This window comes from Molothrus ater, chromosome Z (assembly GCF_012460135.2).
Source record: "Molothrus ater isolate BHLD 08-10-18 breed brown headed cowbird chromosome Z, BPBGC_Mater_1.1, whole genome shotgun sequence".
Taxonomy (NCBI): domain Eukaryota; kingdom Metazoa; phylum Chordata; class Aves; order Passeriformes; family Icteridae; genus Molothrus; species Molothrus ater.
The window spans coordinates 32,630,109-32,648,092 of NC_050511.2; the positions used below are offsets into that span (position 1 = coordinate 32,630,109).

Genomic DNA, 17,984 nt, shown 5'->3' on the forward strand with positions numbered 1-17,984 from the left:
GTCCTCCTTGCATATAAGCGGTGTAAATACTTGCCAATAAGGTATTCTGATTTATTTAGTTCAGTAGTTGCTGTACAAGCAGAGCTCCCATTGAACTGAAAATGAAGCTCTGATTGCAAATTTTGCTACAGCATAATGAATTCTTTGCTGGTGAATTCTTTACTAGTGTAGAGAAGTTTGACTTGCTTTATAGTGTTAAATGCTTCTTCTTAATGTTATTTTTTTTTCCAGAGGACTGTATTGTCATTTAGAAAAGTCTGGGTCTAAGCTTACATGATGTTATCCTGTAATAATAATCATGGTGTATTTTAATTTTTGTTCTGTACTTTTTTTGTATGGTTTTGATTATATAAAAGATATTGTAAAAAATGTTTTTATTTCTTGTTTGCTGCATTACTAGAGGACAAAGTCTGGGTGTTGCAGGTGTATATATATATATTTACAGAAACAGCTTACTACGTGTGGAAATCCTGAAGCCATTTAAATGTAATTTTTTTTTCATGTGGCCGGTATTTCCCTTGAAAATACATAGAACAGTTTTCCATTGGAAAAAAAAGGAAAGAAAGTAGTTTGAATGAAAAACAGTGCCAACAGTCCTTTTTCAGTCTATGTGTTTTTAAATGTATTAGGCTTATGCATTCACCAGATAAAAGCTGCCGTTTTGGTAGTAAATTTTTAAAATTTTCAGCAGCATGAAAATAGTATTTAAGTGAATTGCCAAATCAGCAGACTCTTCCAAAGTAGTAATAAGAAAAGTTTGACCTCAAGGACTGTGAGTCCTGATCTTTCTATTTCAAATTCTGAGTCTCACAGTAGTTGATAAAAGAGAACTTTCCTTTCATTTGATCTGTGTAACACTCTCTTATATTTTGTCCAACTCTGATTTTGTTTTTCTGGTTTCATACAGTCTCCAGAATCTTATGAGCTAAGAGCAGCCTATGGAAACCACGGAGAAAGGCTGCAGATGTTTCAGACCAACTACAGAGCGCTAAAAGAGCAATTAAAGCAGTGGGAAGAGGGCAATAGCAGGTAAGTTACACAGCTCATTAAAAACATTTTCCTTACCCAAGAAATCTGAACAGAAGTATTACAAGGGTATTCAAAAGAGAATGTGATTTGAAGGAAGAAGCTACTGGGTGGTGATCAAGACTATCTTTTGTTACAGCATAATACATAGCTTACCCCTATGTGAGAAAAATTGTAGTTGAAACCAAGAGGAAATATATTGAGCTGACACCTTGACTCATTTCATTTAGGCTCTCCTTGAGAGCCTGAGTACTGGACAAAGGTCAGCTAGGACTGCTTACTTATGTTTGTCTAATTCCTCACTCATTTATTTTGTTGACTGTATGTTTTTAATTTTCTGTAACACAGCAGTTGTTCATTATGTTTCAAATAGTTTTTAAAAATAGTTTTATTCATTAAAATATAGAAATAATACCCTCTCTAACATTTAGTGATTCGTATATTAACTGAGGCTAAAATCTCCTTCCTTATAGGGGAAAAGTAAAATAATATGTGCATGAAAGCAAGGTGTTTTTATCTGTTAAATTATTTAAAAAGAAATTATTTCTGATAATTTTTACAAAAAATACAGTAATATATCTTTATTAATGGAAAGAGGAAAGACTTTACCACATAAAATTTGCATAATGAACATTCTGTATATCATTCTCCCTTAGGCTCTATACAGAACAGTGAAAATTTTATGCAGAAATTCTTCTTTTTTTCGGTCCTTAGCATACAGATACTTTGGTAAACAGATGCAGTTGGAGGAATGAAAGCATTTCTTATCAGTTCAGTTATCAAGCACCGCTGTTTTTCAGGACCTGTTTCAAAGAAGTAATTTCCTTGTGGCTTTAACAAGGCTTTAGCATGCGCCTAACAGCTCAGTAAACACTTGTATGTTTTACTAAAAATAATTATTTTTGCAGTTAGAACAATACTGACTAATCTTGACACAAACTTTATCTCTGAGAAAGTGAGAGAAAAATGAGAGTCACAGAAAATGCTGCAAAACTGGTAGCTGTTCAGAGTCTGGGGTGACATAAAGCATCCTACTGTGAATGATAAACTGTTCCTTATATATAAGTAATGATATTGCCTGTCTTAGTAGATTTGCATTGCTTTGAAATACTAGCATTTATGTAGGAGCGATTTGTCTTTAAAAAAGGAAAAAAAAGGTGTGGATGGAAACAATGGTGAAGTACAAAATTGCTACAGGCATCCGTGGAAGCACAGGAGCATTTTTTAAAATACTTAAGCATAATGGCAAATATCTTTAGGCAAATTATAATGAAATGGTTTTGGTTTTTTTAGGAAAATTATGGATTTTTTTTTTCTTTTAGTTCAGTGCTTTAAATTTAGTGCAATCTGGAAGTGACTTATGGATGATAGTTACTAAATTCAATGAAATTATTTAATTCTGTGTCTATACCTAGACAGGCTTTCATATCCATTGACAGTGCAAGGCTAACAAGCTAAAAAAAATTGAACTAGATAAAGACATTAAAATCTTAAACTTGATATACAGTGAAGCACTGGGTGTTTTGGTTCTGATGGTTTAAAAAAAATTAAAAAGAAAAGGGAAAGAGAGACAAAGGTGACTTCTGTTTAAAGTAAATGAGATGAGCTTGTGTTATAATGAATGTGTTTGGGATAAGTAGGTATTGGGGAGAATATAATGCTCAGTCTTCACTTAGTCATCTAATTTTTTCATCTCTATTTAAGATGAGCTGAAAATAGCAGGGTTTCAATAATCTTTCTTACCAGATTAGATTTGTATGAAGTCACACTAAAGGAGGTTTGGTTTTCATTTTTAATACAGTTAAACAAGAGAAAGTAGACAAGACACCAATAAAAGCAGTCTGTAACAATAAGACCTGTTATTTTGGTATCACAAAAAGCTGTATAGTGCTGCTGTAATGTAAATTGTGCATTAAGAAGTCAGTATCAGGTTCTTATGTGGCATTTCTGATCCTTTGTAAGTGATGGAGGACCCCATTCTCCATATTCTTCATAGATTAGTATCTGTTATTGAGATGGCAGCTGATGGGACCTAATCCACCTGTCAGTGTACATACAACTTGCACTGATGTACGTGACTGCAAAGATGATGGGGGCCTTAGGAGGCTACCACATTGTCTGAGAGTTTATTTCTATGCCCAGTAGGAATTTGGATTGCAGAGTTTTAAATTGATTCCATAAAGCATTTTTTAATACATTTTTTATCTTTGGCATTATTAAAATACTTAAAAATACTTTAATGACTGAAGAACTGTTAAATAATTTTATTTTTCTGTGCTTCTAAAGTCAATATGCTTTTTCTTAATACATAATCTTGTCCATAGATAGTTAATTCCTTTATTAAACTGTATAACAACAGTGTGATTTAGAGTGGGCATTAGTAGCAACTTCCAGATTGGCTTGCTGGGGTGTTAGAGGAGCTGATGACTCTACCTTAATTTTCAAGAGATTACGTGATGATTTTAACTTCTTCTTTCCCATAGCAGTATTTAAAGTAATGTTGTCAGAATGTGGGTGACACTATTCTGCCACATCACCTAGGAGGCATGGTGTCATACTAGCTCAATATCTATCTGAAACTATGTAATTGACCTTCTCTTTATTACCACAGTTAAGATTTCATGCCTCAGAATGTATATTTCATACAAAATTCAGATTCAATGGATGCTGTACTTGAAAAATCTGTATTTTCTGAAAGCAGGGGTGCTTTTATTCTGGTTCTCCCAAAGCATTTAGATATTTGAAAACAAACAACCTTTTAAAACTCATAAACAGCTTTGAAAATACTAAAAGCAGATACCAACACACAAGCTCCTGTCAGCTTTGTCAAGACGATTGTGATGTGATGTGGAATGAACTGGCTTTTTTCAAAAGGGAGAACAAAAAGCTGCTGATTGAGAAGTGAGTTTGTTTCTTAAATGGTGTTTAAATAAAGAAACATACTGGTTTTTTTTCTGAAGTGCTTTACAGGCCATACCAGAGGAATTCCTTGCAAAATTCCATTATAAAAGCATCTACCAAAAGCAGAAAAGGAAAACATCAGCGCTTTTTTTTTTCTTCCTTCTCTCTCCCCCTTAAATCAGTGACAAGTTACAAGTTTGCTAGCACTAACAGAAACTGTATTCCATGATCTAGGGATTGTGTTAATTAATGTGGCTCTCATCTGTTGGAGGTGTCGCTCTTCATTAGCCTGTATTTTACACACTGCCGTGCTTCATTTTTGGAATGAGGTGGTGAGGGGATAACCTAGCCAGCCATCCTTGTTTGATCTCTGTGATACATACGCAATGCAGAATGCCTCAGCTCTCTTGGTTCCCTGCCCTGTCCTGCTAATCCCAGCTGAGCTCATTATGGTGTAGCCTTGCTGCTACTCCTGGAGCCAGAGCTGTCCAAGCTAATTACTGGTAGCAGCAGAGCTGCCTGTTAAGGGTCTGGTGTGGATCTGCTAACATGGTCCTTGGTAGTGACCTGCAAAAAGCACGAGGGAGTTGCTCTCTTTCTTGCTGTGCACAGCCTGTCCTTTGGGTTTAGTGCTGATCCCTTCACACAGCTCTTTCAGCTGTAGTAAGTGTAAAACTTGGTGAAGGAAACTCTTACTTTAGAAAACATACAGTTTGCTGCTTTGATCTCATAATTCATAGGCTATTACACTCAGCCAGGCAAAGTAAAAAAAATGTCCTTTTATACTAGACAAAAGGAAGTTAGTATGGTATAATTAGCCCTTTGCTGTGATTTAACACTTTCTGTAAGTGACTATGATTTTTTGTTTTAATTTAAGAATCAAGACATCATATAAAGTTTTATTCAGACTTTGTTTTTTGTCCACATTAAAAAAAAGTGTTTTCCCAATGGATCACAATATAAGCCCATTTTGTGGCAGTACCATGAAGGCTGCTATCACAGAATTTCAATAGCAGCAAATTGTTTTGTTCTGTGTAAGTCCTTGTGTTGACCATAATTTCCTTCGGTGTACTATAGGCAGTGTTGCCAGTAGCTGTGTTACGTGGGGTATTCTTATATCTGCCAGTTAAAATTGTGTGCTTGTTCTTGTCACTTCATTGTCACTTTTTTTTTTGCTGTTTTGAAGCTATAACACACATTATCACATTATCACCCATTATTTTGTGGGTTTTCATTTTTTACTTTTATGTAGGAAAGAACACTTTCTTGCCATATACGTAATTGCATACCTGGCGAGATGTACATGTAATTCCCTTTCCCTCACTAGTGAACACATTCACCGCAGGCAATGGTAACTCAAGAGCAATTACATAAGCCTCTTTTTTCACACAAAGCCATGCTTATATATTGTGCACACCCTGAAGGTTGGTACAGTTGGACTGCTTTTCTAGAGTTCCTGTGCAGTCATGTTTATGAGAGCACCCTTATTTCTTGTATGTTGCAGATCATTGACCTTGACTAGACTGTGGTGAGGTGTCATGAGCAGACAGTTGAGCTCTTCAGGATACAGGATTTATAAGACAAAATGGATTCATAAAAGTCTGCATAGTAAGGATTTAGTAAGAAGCCAATACAGCATTGTGTTCATTAAGGTGAACTCTTTGTGTGGATTTAGGTGCTGTTTGTTCCTTATGGGCAATGTCACTTACTGTTGAAGTAAGGAAGAAATGAATGCATAATTGTGGGGTTTATATCTGTCTTTCTCTAATAATGGCAGTCTTTAATTTATTGAAGGAAGTCATCATTTCAGGATTTCAGCTCATTTTCTTAAGAAAGTCAATAGTAAATTTATTGTAATTTTAGATAAGTGGATAGAGCTTCTTTATATTGCTTCTATTGTTTTTTAAATTCTGTGGATAAAGGACATGATCTATGGAGTTGTATCAGTTACTTATATGTGTAATGTTACAGGCAATATAAGTAAATCAGATTAGCCCATAGCTTTTGCACTTAGTTGGATAGAGCCGACTGATTGTTTTCTTAAGTTGATGTAGAACATACATAAACCAAAACCAATGCACTATTGCTTAAAGAAGAGTGTCTGTGTAGGGATTTTATTTTGGTTTAAGTAGTTCCAACTAGACTAGTTTTATTTTACCAATTAATTTTAATATTAATTTTACCTAAATAGGTAAAATTTCTCTCTCTGACTAAACCAAAGAGTGAGTGTTTAGAAAATAGGATTTTTGTTGTTGCCTGTTTATGCATTTAATCTGTAAGAGTTATTTTCTCTCTCATATTCTGAGGGATAGAGCAATGGTGTAAAATGTCTTTAATATGCACATACATTAATCATGGTTTTAGCCCTTCACTGGACCCACTCCAGGGGCTCCACGACTCCCTTCTAGTGAGGAAGCCCGGAATGGACACAGCAATCCAGATGTGCCTCACCAAGGCTGAGTAGAGAGGCAGGACCACCTTCCTCAACCTGCTGGAAATGCTCTTCCTAATGCGCCACCAGGATGCACTACTGGCTCATGGACAGCTTGCTGACCTGAAGGACTCACAGGTCACACTCCACAGAACTGCTTCACTGCGCATCCAATTGTTCCGCTGCCTGATTGCAAGCTGGCTAATTTAAATAATTTCAGCATTTCTGTATCAAAAGTTAGTTAGCTGGAGCATGGGGATACCCTGTCCTTTTGGCCTTAATGTACAAACTTTAGAAACTTATAGATGACTGGATATAAACTGTTGTGGAATCTTTACAATTTTACATCTTTCATTCTGTATTATTTTTAGGCAACCTTGTAATACATACCAGCAACACTCAATTATTTGACAACGAACATTCTTCAGCATTAGACACGATGACACAAATTATCATTTTCATAGCTAGCTGGAAATTTGTTGTCTGTATGAGTGTTTTGTAGTTCTCATGTCATCCATTATAGGAGGTGTGCTCTGGGTCTTCAAAGCATATGGAGCCACTACAAGGTCAGTCATATCCTTTCTCTGCTGTAGCAGCTATTTAATAAATGTTTCTGATAAGCTTTCCTTTTTTAGGAAAATAAGACCTCATGGTTTCTGCTTTCCTTATTCCTTTGGAGTGAAAGCAACTGCTGTGTACCTGGTGTAGTGGTATGTGACCCAAGTAGTTGACAGGAGCCTGTCTTAGTACCAGGAGCACCATGTGATTTCCTCTTGTCTTTCTAGCTGTCAGAATGGGTATGATGGAGAAAAGCTGAATTAAGTGTGTTGGAATGCTACCAGTAAAAACCACAAACATAGGTTATATTAGTTCCCTTACTTCTTGAATGTGTGTTACCACCCTGGTTCTTTAACTAGAGAACCTGCTGAAAAATACGATTTTGATAATCTTGACCCTTTGAGGCAATAGGAGATGCCTGGTCATCAAAGACTTTTATTTTTAAACCTCTGTTGTTTTGTGAAACATCCAAATACCCCAGCAATTTTTTCTGTATTTCCCTCAATAGGTATGGCATGTAGCAGATTAATTTGTAACAAAGTGCATTAACACTACATCACTGTTAAAAAGTGTCATCTGCAGACCTGCAGCATATAGCCCTTCTGACCTGTGTGTTTTCTCTGTAAAGTAATCTTTCTGGTTATCAGTTTTAGGAGTGCTGAGACAAAACAGACATCTTACTAATAATTACTTGAATGTAATAGGTCAGGACTCTTGGTTACTTTTTTCTACAGTTAGTAATTTTGTAGTTCAAAGGCATATATAGTTAAAATGATGATGTGCATATGTTTGTTTCGGTTGGAATAGATAAAAATCTGAAATACCAGCTTTCATTCTACTTAAAGCAATTCTAACCTAAGTTCTGCAGCTAATCTTGTGGCTCTTCTGAGGGTTTTGACAAAGCGTATGCTTACTGACTGGACTGAGTATTGCTCAGTGAAAATGACAGTCAGGCTCAAGTGTGAGAACAGGAGATACTGCACTACAAATAAATTAAAATGTAAGAAATCAGAAGCATTTGGTGCAATATATAGTTTCTATAAGGTATTTTAAAGGACCAAAGTCAGAACTGTAAATGCCACATGAACTCATCTAGGGGCTTTTACATAATGAACAAAATGGCCCTTTATTTGAAGTGAATTAGTTTTTCTCCTAGGAAGCTTCCAGTTACATTTTCACCAAGCACTCTATTGACTGTTTTTCACTGAGAGTATTCCATCAAGGATAAGGAGACTGATGCTTTTTAATTGTTAAGCTTGTCTCTAGAACATTTCTTACCTGTGTCCACCAGATCTTGTAATTTCCTGCTTCCTAGCTAACAGACAAATTTGAGGTCGTAGTGTGGTCTTTTATATCAGATGTGTTTGTGTTTTTCCTTTGTTCCTTCATATTTAATCAGACATGTCTTGTCTTGAACTTCAGTGCCTTCTCATATGTGATGGACTTGTGTCATATTAAAAACATGAATCATGCTGCTAAACATTTTTTTTTCATAATATAGAAGCAGATAAATGCAGAATTAAAGTTGCATTAATGATAAGACTTGGGCATTGTCTGGAACAAAAATAGCAGAGACATGGTGGAGGAAGTTAAGGACTCTGTGTTAGCTTCCCTTTGCATTGTTGCTTGCACAGAGCTGTTGCTTGCCTTGCTGTTGGATCAGAGTGATTTCTGTTTTCAGAGTAGATTATTTGGTTTAGAAACGAATTGTGGTACAGGTGGTAACCATACTACCTGCAGAAGAACTGTCTTTTTCTTATCCCTCTGTCTGGTCTAGACAAAAGGTCTTCAGCATTTAGATGGAAATGTCTGATTTATCAGTCTTACAGATATGCATGCACTTATAAAAACAAAGAACTACTAAGTGTGTCATATTAAACTGTACAGAATGTTCATAGAAGAAGCCTGTGAACCTACAGTCAGTAATACCAAAGCACACTGATTGCTGCTGACATGTCAGATTGCTATTTTAAGAGAATAAGGAATGAGTAATGAAAATAAGTTTCTCTACAGTACCTTCTGTGAAGTTCTGGGATTTCCAGTAAAGGTAGCAGTGCTTGGTACATTCTGGCAGGATTAATTGAACATACAATGCTAATTTTCCACTTGCCTTTGCATAGTACTGATTTTGGAAGGGACATCATAAATTTTCATGATTCCATGTATCTCAGCTTTCATAATACCATATGGAACTTCAACAGCTGAATTTTGAAAAAATGTAGAAACATTTATTTCAGAGAGTGCTAAATAATATAAATAGTAAATTATTTTATAATTTTAAATATTATTTTGTATTTTATAATATAAATGAATACAATGAAAGTTATTAAATATTGTTTATGTATTCTTGCTTTATCTCTTGAACTCTTTCCTAAAGTGTACTGTTTTGTAATTCTAGAAAGTCAAATGTGGACCGTTATTATGACCCAGCATGATTTTTGTGATTAACTACTTAGTCCTCTTTTGTAGAATGAGGCAGAATATGCTTATACATGCAAAAGTTTAGCCTATCTTAATGCGTTTGGATCTTTTTCTAATTTCTAAGGAATTCAGAATGCATTTTCTAAGAATTATTGTTGTATTTGCTTTTTTCCAAACACAATCATGTGACTATAAATATGGAATCATCAAAATTTTCCTAAAACTCAAATACTTCAGTGGAAGAAATAAAATAAGAAATTTATTTTTATCCTTACTTTGCATTATTGGAAACCAGCTCCACACTAACAGCAGGCTGTAGGCAAGAGACTTTAGTGTATTGTCATATGAGGTTCATAAAGGTTAAGAGGACTGATACAACAACAAAATTCTCTTGATATTCATATGATGGGTGACTTACCCTCTTCTCTGAGTTGTATTGATGGCAGTGGTACCCCATTCTTGGCCCTTGAGGTTCAATCTGTTTTGAGCTAACAACAGGTACAAACACTGTTTATGAGGCTGTTTTGATGGTCTTATTTTTAAGGAATGGAAACCTGCAAATTAGAATAATAAACATAATTCACACAGTGTAACATTTATATTTTTGTTAAACTCTTCTTGATAAATAAGCTGGATTTTGTGCTTCAGTGAAACAAATTAAAGATTACTAAATGGTAGATAAATTTTTAAGCATGGGTTTCTACCATCCTTTTGCAAATGAAGGGTTATGCTGCGTGTTGAAACCATCTTAGTCAGTAGCGCTTCTTTGACTTTGGATTGATGGTTAACTTGAAATATATCTCAAAAAGCACTCTTGACAACTATGACACTATTCACTATTTTGTTATGTGAACAGACATTCGAGTGTTCAGGGGGGAGTTGCTTTTATCCTTTTTTTGCTCCTGAATGTGGGTTGTAAATCTGGGAGACTTTACTCGCAACAACAGATACCTCTTCCTGCAATTTTCATCCATCCTACAAGTGACTGAATTGGGAAACAAGAATGATGAAGACACAATTCTGGGAAGTGGATGCACAAGATAGATAGCTTAAAGAATCTATGTAGTCAAATACTTCATTTCCTTGGTTAATTAAGACTGTACATTTCTTAGTGTAAACTTTAAGTTTACAATATTTTTCCTGTAAAGGAATTCCAGTAAATCATTCTGGATAGTGTGAATGATCATAGAGTGGGAGTAATGCTAGTACTTTTTGCTTTAGTCTTACCTTGGCAGTGTTATCCTCAGACATATATAATGCTCTTTGCTCTCTCACAGTCTATATCAAACACCTACTCCCAGGTTTCCTCTCATTTTCCAAGGCTGTCATAAATATACAGACCCATGAAAAAAGCATATTTTGCCCTTACTGCAGGCAAATGTACTTGAATCATAATGCTGTAGCAAGAGTAATTTGCTTTGACAAATTTCTGTCAGAGTAGTATTTCACCTGTAAAAGTTGGATAAAGTTTCTGCCTGTCTTGGTTCTCCTGACCTGAAGTAATTTCAGAGTAGTAGAAAATTAAAATTTTGCATTATGACATATAAGACCATTTTTGATAGCCTCTTCCTATATTTTCTATATGGGTTTTTTACAGAAGTATGTGTAATGTGCATGTGTGTTTATGGAGCAGAATTTTTACCCTTCTAAAAATTAGAAGACTAAAGAAGAGAAAGTGCAGTTCAGCTTTGCTTACCTAGATATTTCTCTGTTGATGTACTGCCTGTCTTCTCAAGCACCTTTCTTTTCTGAGGGGAAGAAAACAGCTGCTGCTGCTGTCCTATTTTCCTTGCAAGGATTATTAGGCTATTTAACTTAAGCTTTGGATAAGAAAAAAATTCTTTGACACTATGTTGACCCAGTGTCTTTAGAACTTATTTTTTGGTTACTGTAGTAAGCAATGCTGCTGTCCCTTTTTAAGGACTGTGATAAAGAGCATGCAAAGCTTGGTTAGCACTTTCTGTCTGATTTTTTTTCTTCATTTGGCTTTCCTGTCTTTTAACAGTCTTCCATGGCTCTAGAGGAAAATGGTTGAAAAGGCAATAGTTAACCTCATGGACTCAGGAAGGCTTCCCTGACTGCAGCAGCTCCTGGACTAGTCCTCTTATATCTGTCCATACCAGCAACAATATGCATTAGGAGATTGTGGTTTGTTGTGCTTATTTCTCAAAAGAGTCATCCTGCTGCAGTCTTACAACATGTAATCCTTGGGAAGGAGTCGGTTTCCTCAGTGGGTTATTCCATCTTATGTATTCAGCTCTATTAGAAATTAGATTCTCTGCATGGTTTTATTTTCCAGATAAAATTCCCTGGGACAAATGGGAAAAATGTCTTAGTGTTTGTTTGGATGTTTATTTTAGACTGCCATGAGCCTCCTCTCTTAATTCCTTTTATCTGTATGCAGGGGAGTGTAGAAGTCTCCTGCTTGTCTTACCTGTGAATGCTGAAAGCTGCTGATGAGCAATGGCTGACTTATGGGATGTGTATTACTCAGGAGGCAATTGTTTGCTAGAGGACTAACTAGAGTCTTCTGGCAATGGGTTAACCCAGGGTCAGCAACTCTGGAGGGCAGGAGCCCTTTAAACTCATAAGTGCAGAGAGAAAGTTTATGCTATAGTTCAGGCTGTCTTTCTAAATTACCTTTTCTTTAATGCATTGAGGCTCAAGTGCACATGTGTACATCTACCTTAGATTTGGAGCTGTGTGAGGGCTCTTGATGGTATCTTTAGAACTGCTGACAATTAAAAATGATGAGTACTAGGATATTTTGTTCTAGCAAGAGGGTATATTTTGCAGAAGCCCTGCTTATATGCAGATGGTGGGAGCATTTCTCCTATTCTAATAACTTGATAAGTAAGCAACTGTTACAAAGAATTTATTGCTGATGCCTAGCTATAATCTAAAAGAAATTTCAAGTAATTATTTTAGCATAACTGATTCTATAGCACAGTTTTAAATATGCTACCTCTTCCTATATTCGAAATGGGCGATTATTAAAAAAAACATAAAAAAAGGAGGAGTAATCAAAATATTATATTGTGAAAAATGGAGCCCAGACTATTGTATCATACTGAAAACAGCAGATTCTATAATTGTGGAGCAAGATCAGTACCTTCAAAAATGCATGTAATACCACCATAAACTATTATCTGCATAGATTTTATCTTTCTTGATTTCTGAATATCTTCGTTTTAATACTGCCAGGTGAGACTGTGGCAATCATAGTTGGAGGACAAAATTGAAGGATTTGTACATAAAAGAGGATGCTGCATGCTTTCCTGCTCTTGATGGTGCATTTTCTATATGTGTTACAAGTAAGAAAAAGTTACTCTTTTCATGAAGTTAATTGTAGTAAACAAAGGACTTTGAGGTTGTTCTTAGGATGTAAAATCACAATTAGAATTCTGACCTGCCATATTAGAAGATCCTGATAGTTTTCTAGGAAAGGCCAGTAGATTCCTGCTAATTTAGAATGCTGATTCCTCTCAAATCAAGGACTCAGTGTATTTTCCTTGGGGCTGGAAATGATTCTCTGACAACCTAGTCTAGAGTACCTAGGATTGCTGCTGCCCTGTTTCTTGTCAGCAAAGCTATCTTTAAAACTACTTTGGAGTAGATTACATTGTCAGAAGGTCATCTTGTTTTGGAAGCAGATAAGACATTGCTTATTGTTGACAAAGACTTACTGAAGAAATACGCTAAAATCTACGTGATATACTTAAAAGCAGGATGACCTCTTTTTGCAGAAGACTCAAGGCCATTAAGCAGTTTCAGGTGTGCATAAAACTGAAAAGCAGCACACTAGTTTCTAGGCTTTGTATGGCTTTAAGTCACTTTTCCCCCATCTGATGGGCTATCATTTAAACTTGGCAACACTGCTAGAAAGTATAACATGTGAGTATAAATAAGAGCAAGACATTTCTTCTGGAAGAAGTAATAAATTCTGGATGTTTTCAGTCTGCTAGTTTTTATTACTCTTTCAACTACATTGCAAAACAAGTTGTTTTAGTTTTTTTTCCTATCTTTTTAAAAGCTGAAAAGTCTTTGGGGGAACTAAATAGTTTTTTCAAAAATCATTTTCAATTCATCTAGTAGACAAACATAGGATTAGTGTAGTCCTAAGATTAGAAATTGTAGTCATGTCACTCATAATTACATAACCTTTATTATTGGCAAATTTGGTATGTTGTTACTGCAAATTTTTAGGATATGTTTTCCAGTTATACAGTCTTCTTTAGGACTCTCTATGCCTTAAATATAAACTAATCAGGACTGTAAAGACTCTCATGGTACAATCAGAAAAGAGTTGCTTGACATGATTTTAAAATGTTTTGTATCTTTTCAATTTAAAAAACAACGCATAGTGATCAAAATATACCTAGGAAAAAACTGCATCTAGATACAGGCCAAGTGATAATTGCAATTTCAACATTGCAAGCTTTTAGAAATGGCTTACTGTGTTAGCATTACCTTTGTAGATTTGAGTTTAGACTTAAAGAAACTTTATAAAAGTTGAACTCAGTGGTTACTTATTTTGTTTTGTTCTGCATTGCTGATATGTATTCCTTGTAATGGATCTCCTTTGCCTGCCATTATTTATGTTTGTGTAAATTTACAGAGTACAACTCTGAACAGTTTTTGTATTACTTTTAAAATCCATTCAAGTTTAGTTAAGTTTTATTTCTATTTTTTCTATCAATTTATTAATGGATAAAAGCTTATTTATAGAATTCTGGCTTTTCAACACCCTGCAAGGTTTCAATTTCAAGGTATCTAATTTTCAATTCAGATCTCAAACCTTTGGCGATAAAGAGATGAGAGACCATCTCAAATACCTTGCCAAATTCAGGGTGTACACCTGCTCTCCCTTTATTCTTACAGCCAGTCATCACTTACAGCTGTAGTGAGGTTGGTAAAGCAAGATTTTTCCACAGTAAATGTCTGCTAATTGCTTTCAGTCACCTTCTCTATTAGGTGGCTGGACATTATTTCCAGGATGATTTGCTTTGTGACTTTGGTAGGGAAAGAAGGAAGGCCTTTATTGGGTTTATGTAACTTTTTTGTTTGTTTGTTTTAATTTAAATAATATGAGAAGAGAGTGGAACAAATAAATTGTCCTAGGGATACTCACTTTCCAGGAAGGAAACCAATAAAATGAAAATGAAGCAACTAGTCAAAAAATCTTCAACTGAACACTAGAGCAAGCAGAAAAGAAACATTTGTTGGATACTGTTAAGAAAATACTGTAGCTGACACCCAACTGAAATATGTGCTACAATTTGAAAAAAAGTTAAAGTAAAATAGTTCCAAACCACCCCCTGTCCCCAAAGAGTCCTAAGTTCTCTCTAGAGACTGCGAAAGTTTTTATGGCACTTACATGGAAAAGGTCAGCATTTAAAACTTAAGCTTGCATTGCTGAGAAACAGGTAGGACCAGTAAACAGAGACAGGAGAAATGCAAGTGGGAAGTTGAGAAGCCTAAAAAGGCTCTTGAAGAGTGGTTTTCAAAGCTTAAGCTATTACAGTAAAATTTTGCTTAAATATAGTGAAAAAGAAGACAATAAGGAAGTTAATAGGTTTGCTTAATGATAACAGTGTAAAATGATACACTGGGTTTACAAAGCCTAAAAGAACAATCTTTCCCTTGGTCAATATTTCATATTCGATGATCATTAAGATGTCTTTCAATCCAAACCATGCTGTGATTGTATGTTTCCATGCTAAATGGAAGATGAAGATGCCCACAACTTGTGTATGCTTTGCAGCAGATAGATCAAAGGCATTAGACCTATTTGAAGTAATTATGAGGTCAAGTAGAGTAGTTGCTTGTAAATATATTGAAGTTAATATTCTTCACTCACAGAGGTGTGAAGAAACTTAAGTATGAAATTACTCTAACCTAACGGTTAACAGCCAATGCACTGGCAGGTTGCCACTATAACTCCCAACTACAGAATGGGCTCCAGAGGGAGCTGCAGTAACGTGGCTGCTTCCATACTTTGAAGATGGTAGTCAGTTTTTAGGAAAAAGAGGGTGAAAGGGAGAAAGTAAAAAAAAAACAAAACCAAATAACCAGAAAAGAGCACCATAGAGAGGACTACCACTAAGCACAAATCAACACAGTTTTATTGGGGAAGCATTAATGTGGCTTCTGTAAAGGAAAATCCTGCTTCATTAACCTGCTGGAATTGCAGAAGGGTGACAAAACTGTGTGGTAACAGTAATCTGATGAGTATTTTTTCAATTGCCTTTAACAGTTCTCCACATGAAATGTAATAAATGTAATAAAGAAATTTTTTTTTGCTCTGTGATTGGATGAAAGGTCCTTTTAGCAACTGGGAAAGCAGAAGAAATAAAGAGTAGTGCTTGTGTGCCACTTCCAGGATAAAAAATTGGAATCACACTGCACAAACTGTTAGGCTTCTAGTCTTTCTTGAATAGCATCTGCATAGTACTGCTGATGGTTGGACTTGGCACTGGCTAACCCATGTGGGCATTTATTACATTCACCTAGCCATTGACTTGGGTGAGTTGAATCTTGTATTGTACATAGAAATTTTTGGTTTGGACTTGACTAAATTTTTTCCATCTTAGATAAATCATAATTTCAGTTGGAGATTATTTCATAGATAAATGAATTTATTTGGAGGCACTTCAGGTATTCTGACTATGAACTTCTCCTTAACTTATTTAATATAATTAGTTTACTTCTGCATGTCTTTCATCAACTGAAAGGAAAAGATATGTGAAGAAGTTCACTCTTAAAATTATTGTACAGTCACTATATTGCATGCTTGTCAATAGTGTCTAGAGAGGCAGTATATTTGTTCATAAACATGTTCATTCAAATTATGATTTTAAAGTTGAAAACTAACTGTTTCAGAAGATAGAGATTCAGGTAGGAACCATGTCATGTTGATTTCAGTCTTTAATTACATAAGCAATGTTTTTTCAATGAAATATTTTGCCATTCAATGCAAAAAGCCAACATGCTGTGAAGACTTAAGACAGTGTGGAGACAAAAGCCACTGAAGTCTGTGTAATAGAAACTGATGTTGACTGAATTTTGGAAGATGAAAGAACAGCAAAGAAAATCAACCTGTGAAGGCAGATAAGTGATCCCAAAAATAGCTGGATTTCTTATGTGTCATGCAAAGGAAGTTACTTTAACTTTTCACGTTTATAATTTTCTCTGTAATTTATGTTTTACAGCTGAGTCAGAGGTACACTTGACTTGCAATGTGCTTTAATGTACTGTGTATACCAAATGACTTGTTTTTAAGTCCTTTCCTTAAGTTGGCAAATATTTTGGCCAGATTTTTTTTGTGCCTTATTTCAGATGGCAAAGTAGGGAAAAAACATAAATTTTCTGTGAAGTAGGTGCTTTTGTTTGGAGTACAATTGAAATAAGTGAGAACACTAGCAGTCAAACTTTCACAACAGAGCTAGAATAATGTGTATTTGTGCATGAAATGCATTTATATTTTAAGCAGAAGCTGCCTATTAAATGACTGTACTCTGTTCTGTGTATTCTATGATCTTTGGCTGAAACAGGTGGGGGTTTATTGCTGAAATAGTAAACAACTATATAGATAGAGAATGTGTCAGAAAACACAAGTATAAATAAACAATTTAAATAATGTCTTTCTTTCTAGCATTTCCCAATTTGACTTTGAAACTTTAGTATTGGTATCCTGGCAACTTTATTTATATGTAATTTTATTAAATTGAAAAAAGAGTAATTCAATTTATTGTGCAGAGCTTAGCTGGTTGATATTACAGAATAAACTGTGGTAGTAATATGGTAGTCCATCAGGGCTGGAAAATGGGAGGAATGATTTTGTTAATAAGTTTCTTGAATAGTTGCTAGATCGTAAGACATATCTTCATGAGTTTGGCTGGCAGTTTCCCCTGAGACAGAGTATTTATCTACCTCTTAAAAGGATTTTACCGCCTACTGGTCTTCTTTTAATCTCAAATATTTTCTTGCCTAAAAAGGATGGGCTGAAACTTCTTACTGTATGTTACAATCAGAGTTGTGTTTGAATTTTGGACATTCATATGATTTACACATTTTAAAAAACTGTTGTATGAAGGACTCCTTACGTTTGAAGTAATGCTAAGTGTTGTCAAATTAGAACTAATTCCTTCGTGTTGACAACTTTATTCCCAGTAATATATTGGTGTGGGTTTGGATTAATTTCTGTAATTATTTTAGTGGTATCTGTGTGATTGTATCTATTTTTTCCTCTTTTGTAGACTGAATCTTAAGAAAGAATTGGATCAGACGAACATACACCATTCTGTAAGTTCACAATACAGGAACTATACTTACAGCAAAAAAGGAAGGGTATAGTATTTTATACCTTTGTATGTAGTTTGAGTGGGTAGAGCCTGGCTGGATGCCCGGCAGGTACCAAAGCCTCTCTATCACTTTCCTCTATAGCTGGACAGGGGAGAGAAAATATAATGAAGGGTTCATGGGCTGAGATACTGTCATGGACAAAACAGACTCAGCTTCAGGATATTAATCGAATTTATTACTAAAAATATAAAGGAAGAGTAAAAACGAATATTAAAACCACCTTCTTCTCATCCCTCCTTCTTTCTCAGCTCTACCTCCTTCCCCCCAGCAGCACAGGGAATGG

General features: G+C 35.2%; 1 protein-coding gene across 1 annotated transcript in view; it reads left to right on the forward strand.

Moving 5' to 3' along the window:
* CNTLN (centlein) overlaps nucleotides 1-17,984 on the forward strand; it is a 169,139-nt gene that overhangs the window by 79,915 nt on the left and 71,240 nt on the right. Inside the window, 3 exon segments of the mRNA XM_054517974.1 lie at nucleotides 908-1,029; nucleotides 3,802-3,927; nucleotides 17,596-17,641. Coding sequence (XP_054373949.1) covers nucleotides 908-1,029; nucleotides 3,802-3,927; nucleotides 17,596-17,641 — 294 coding nt within the window.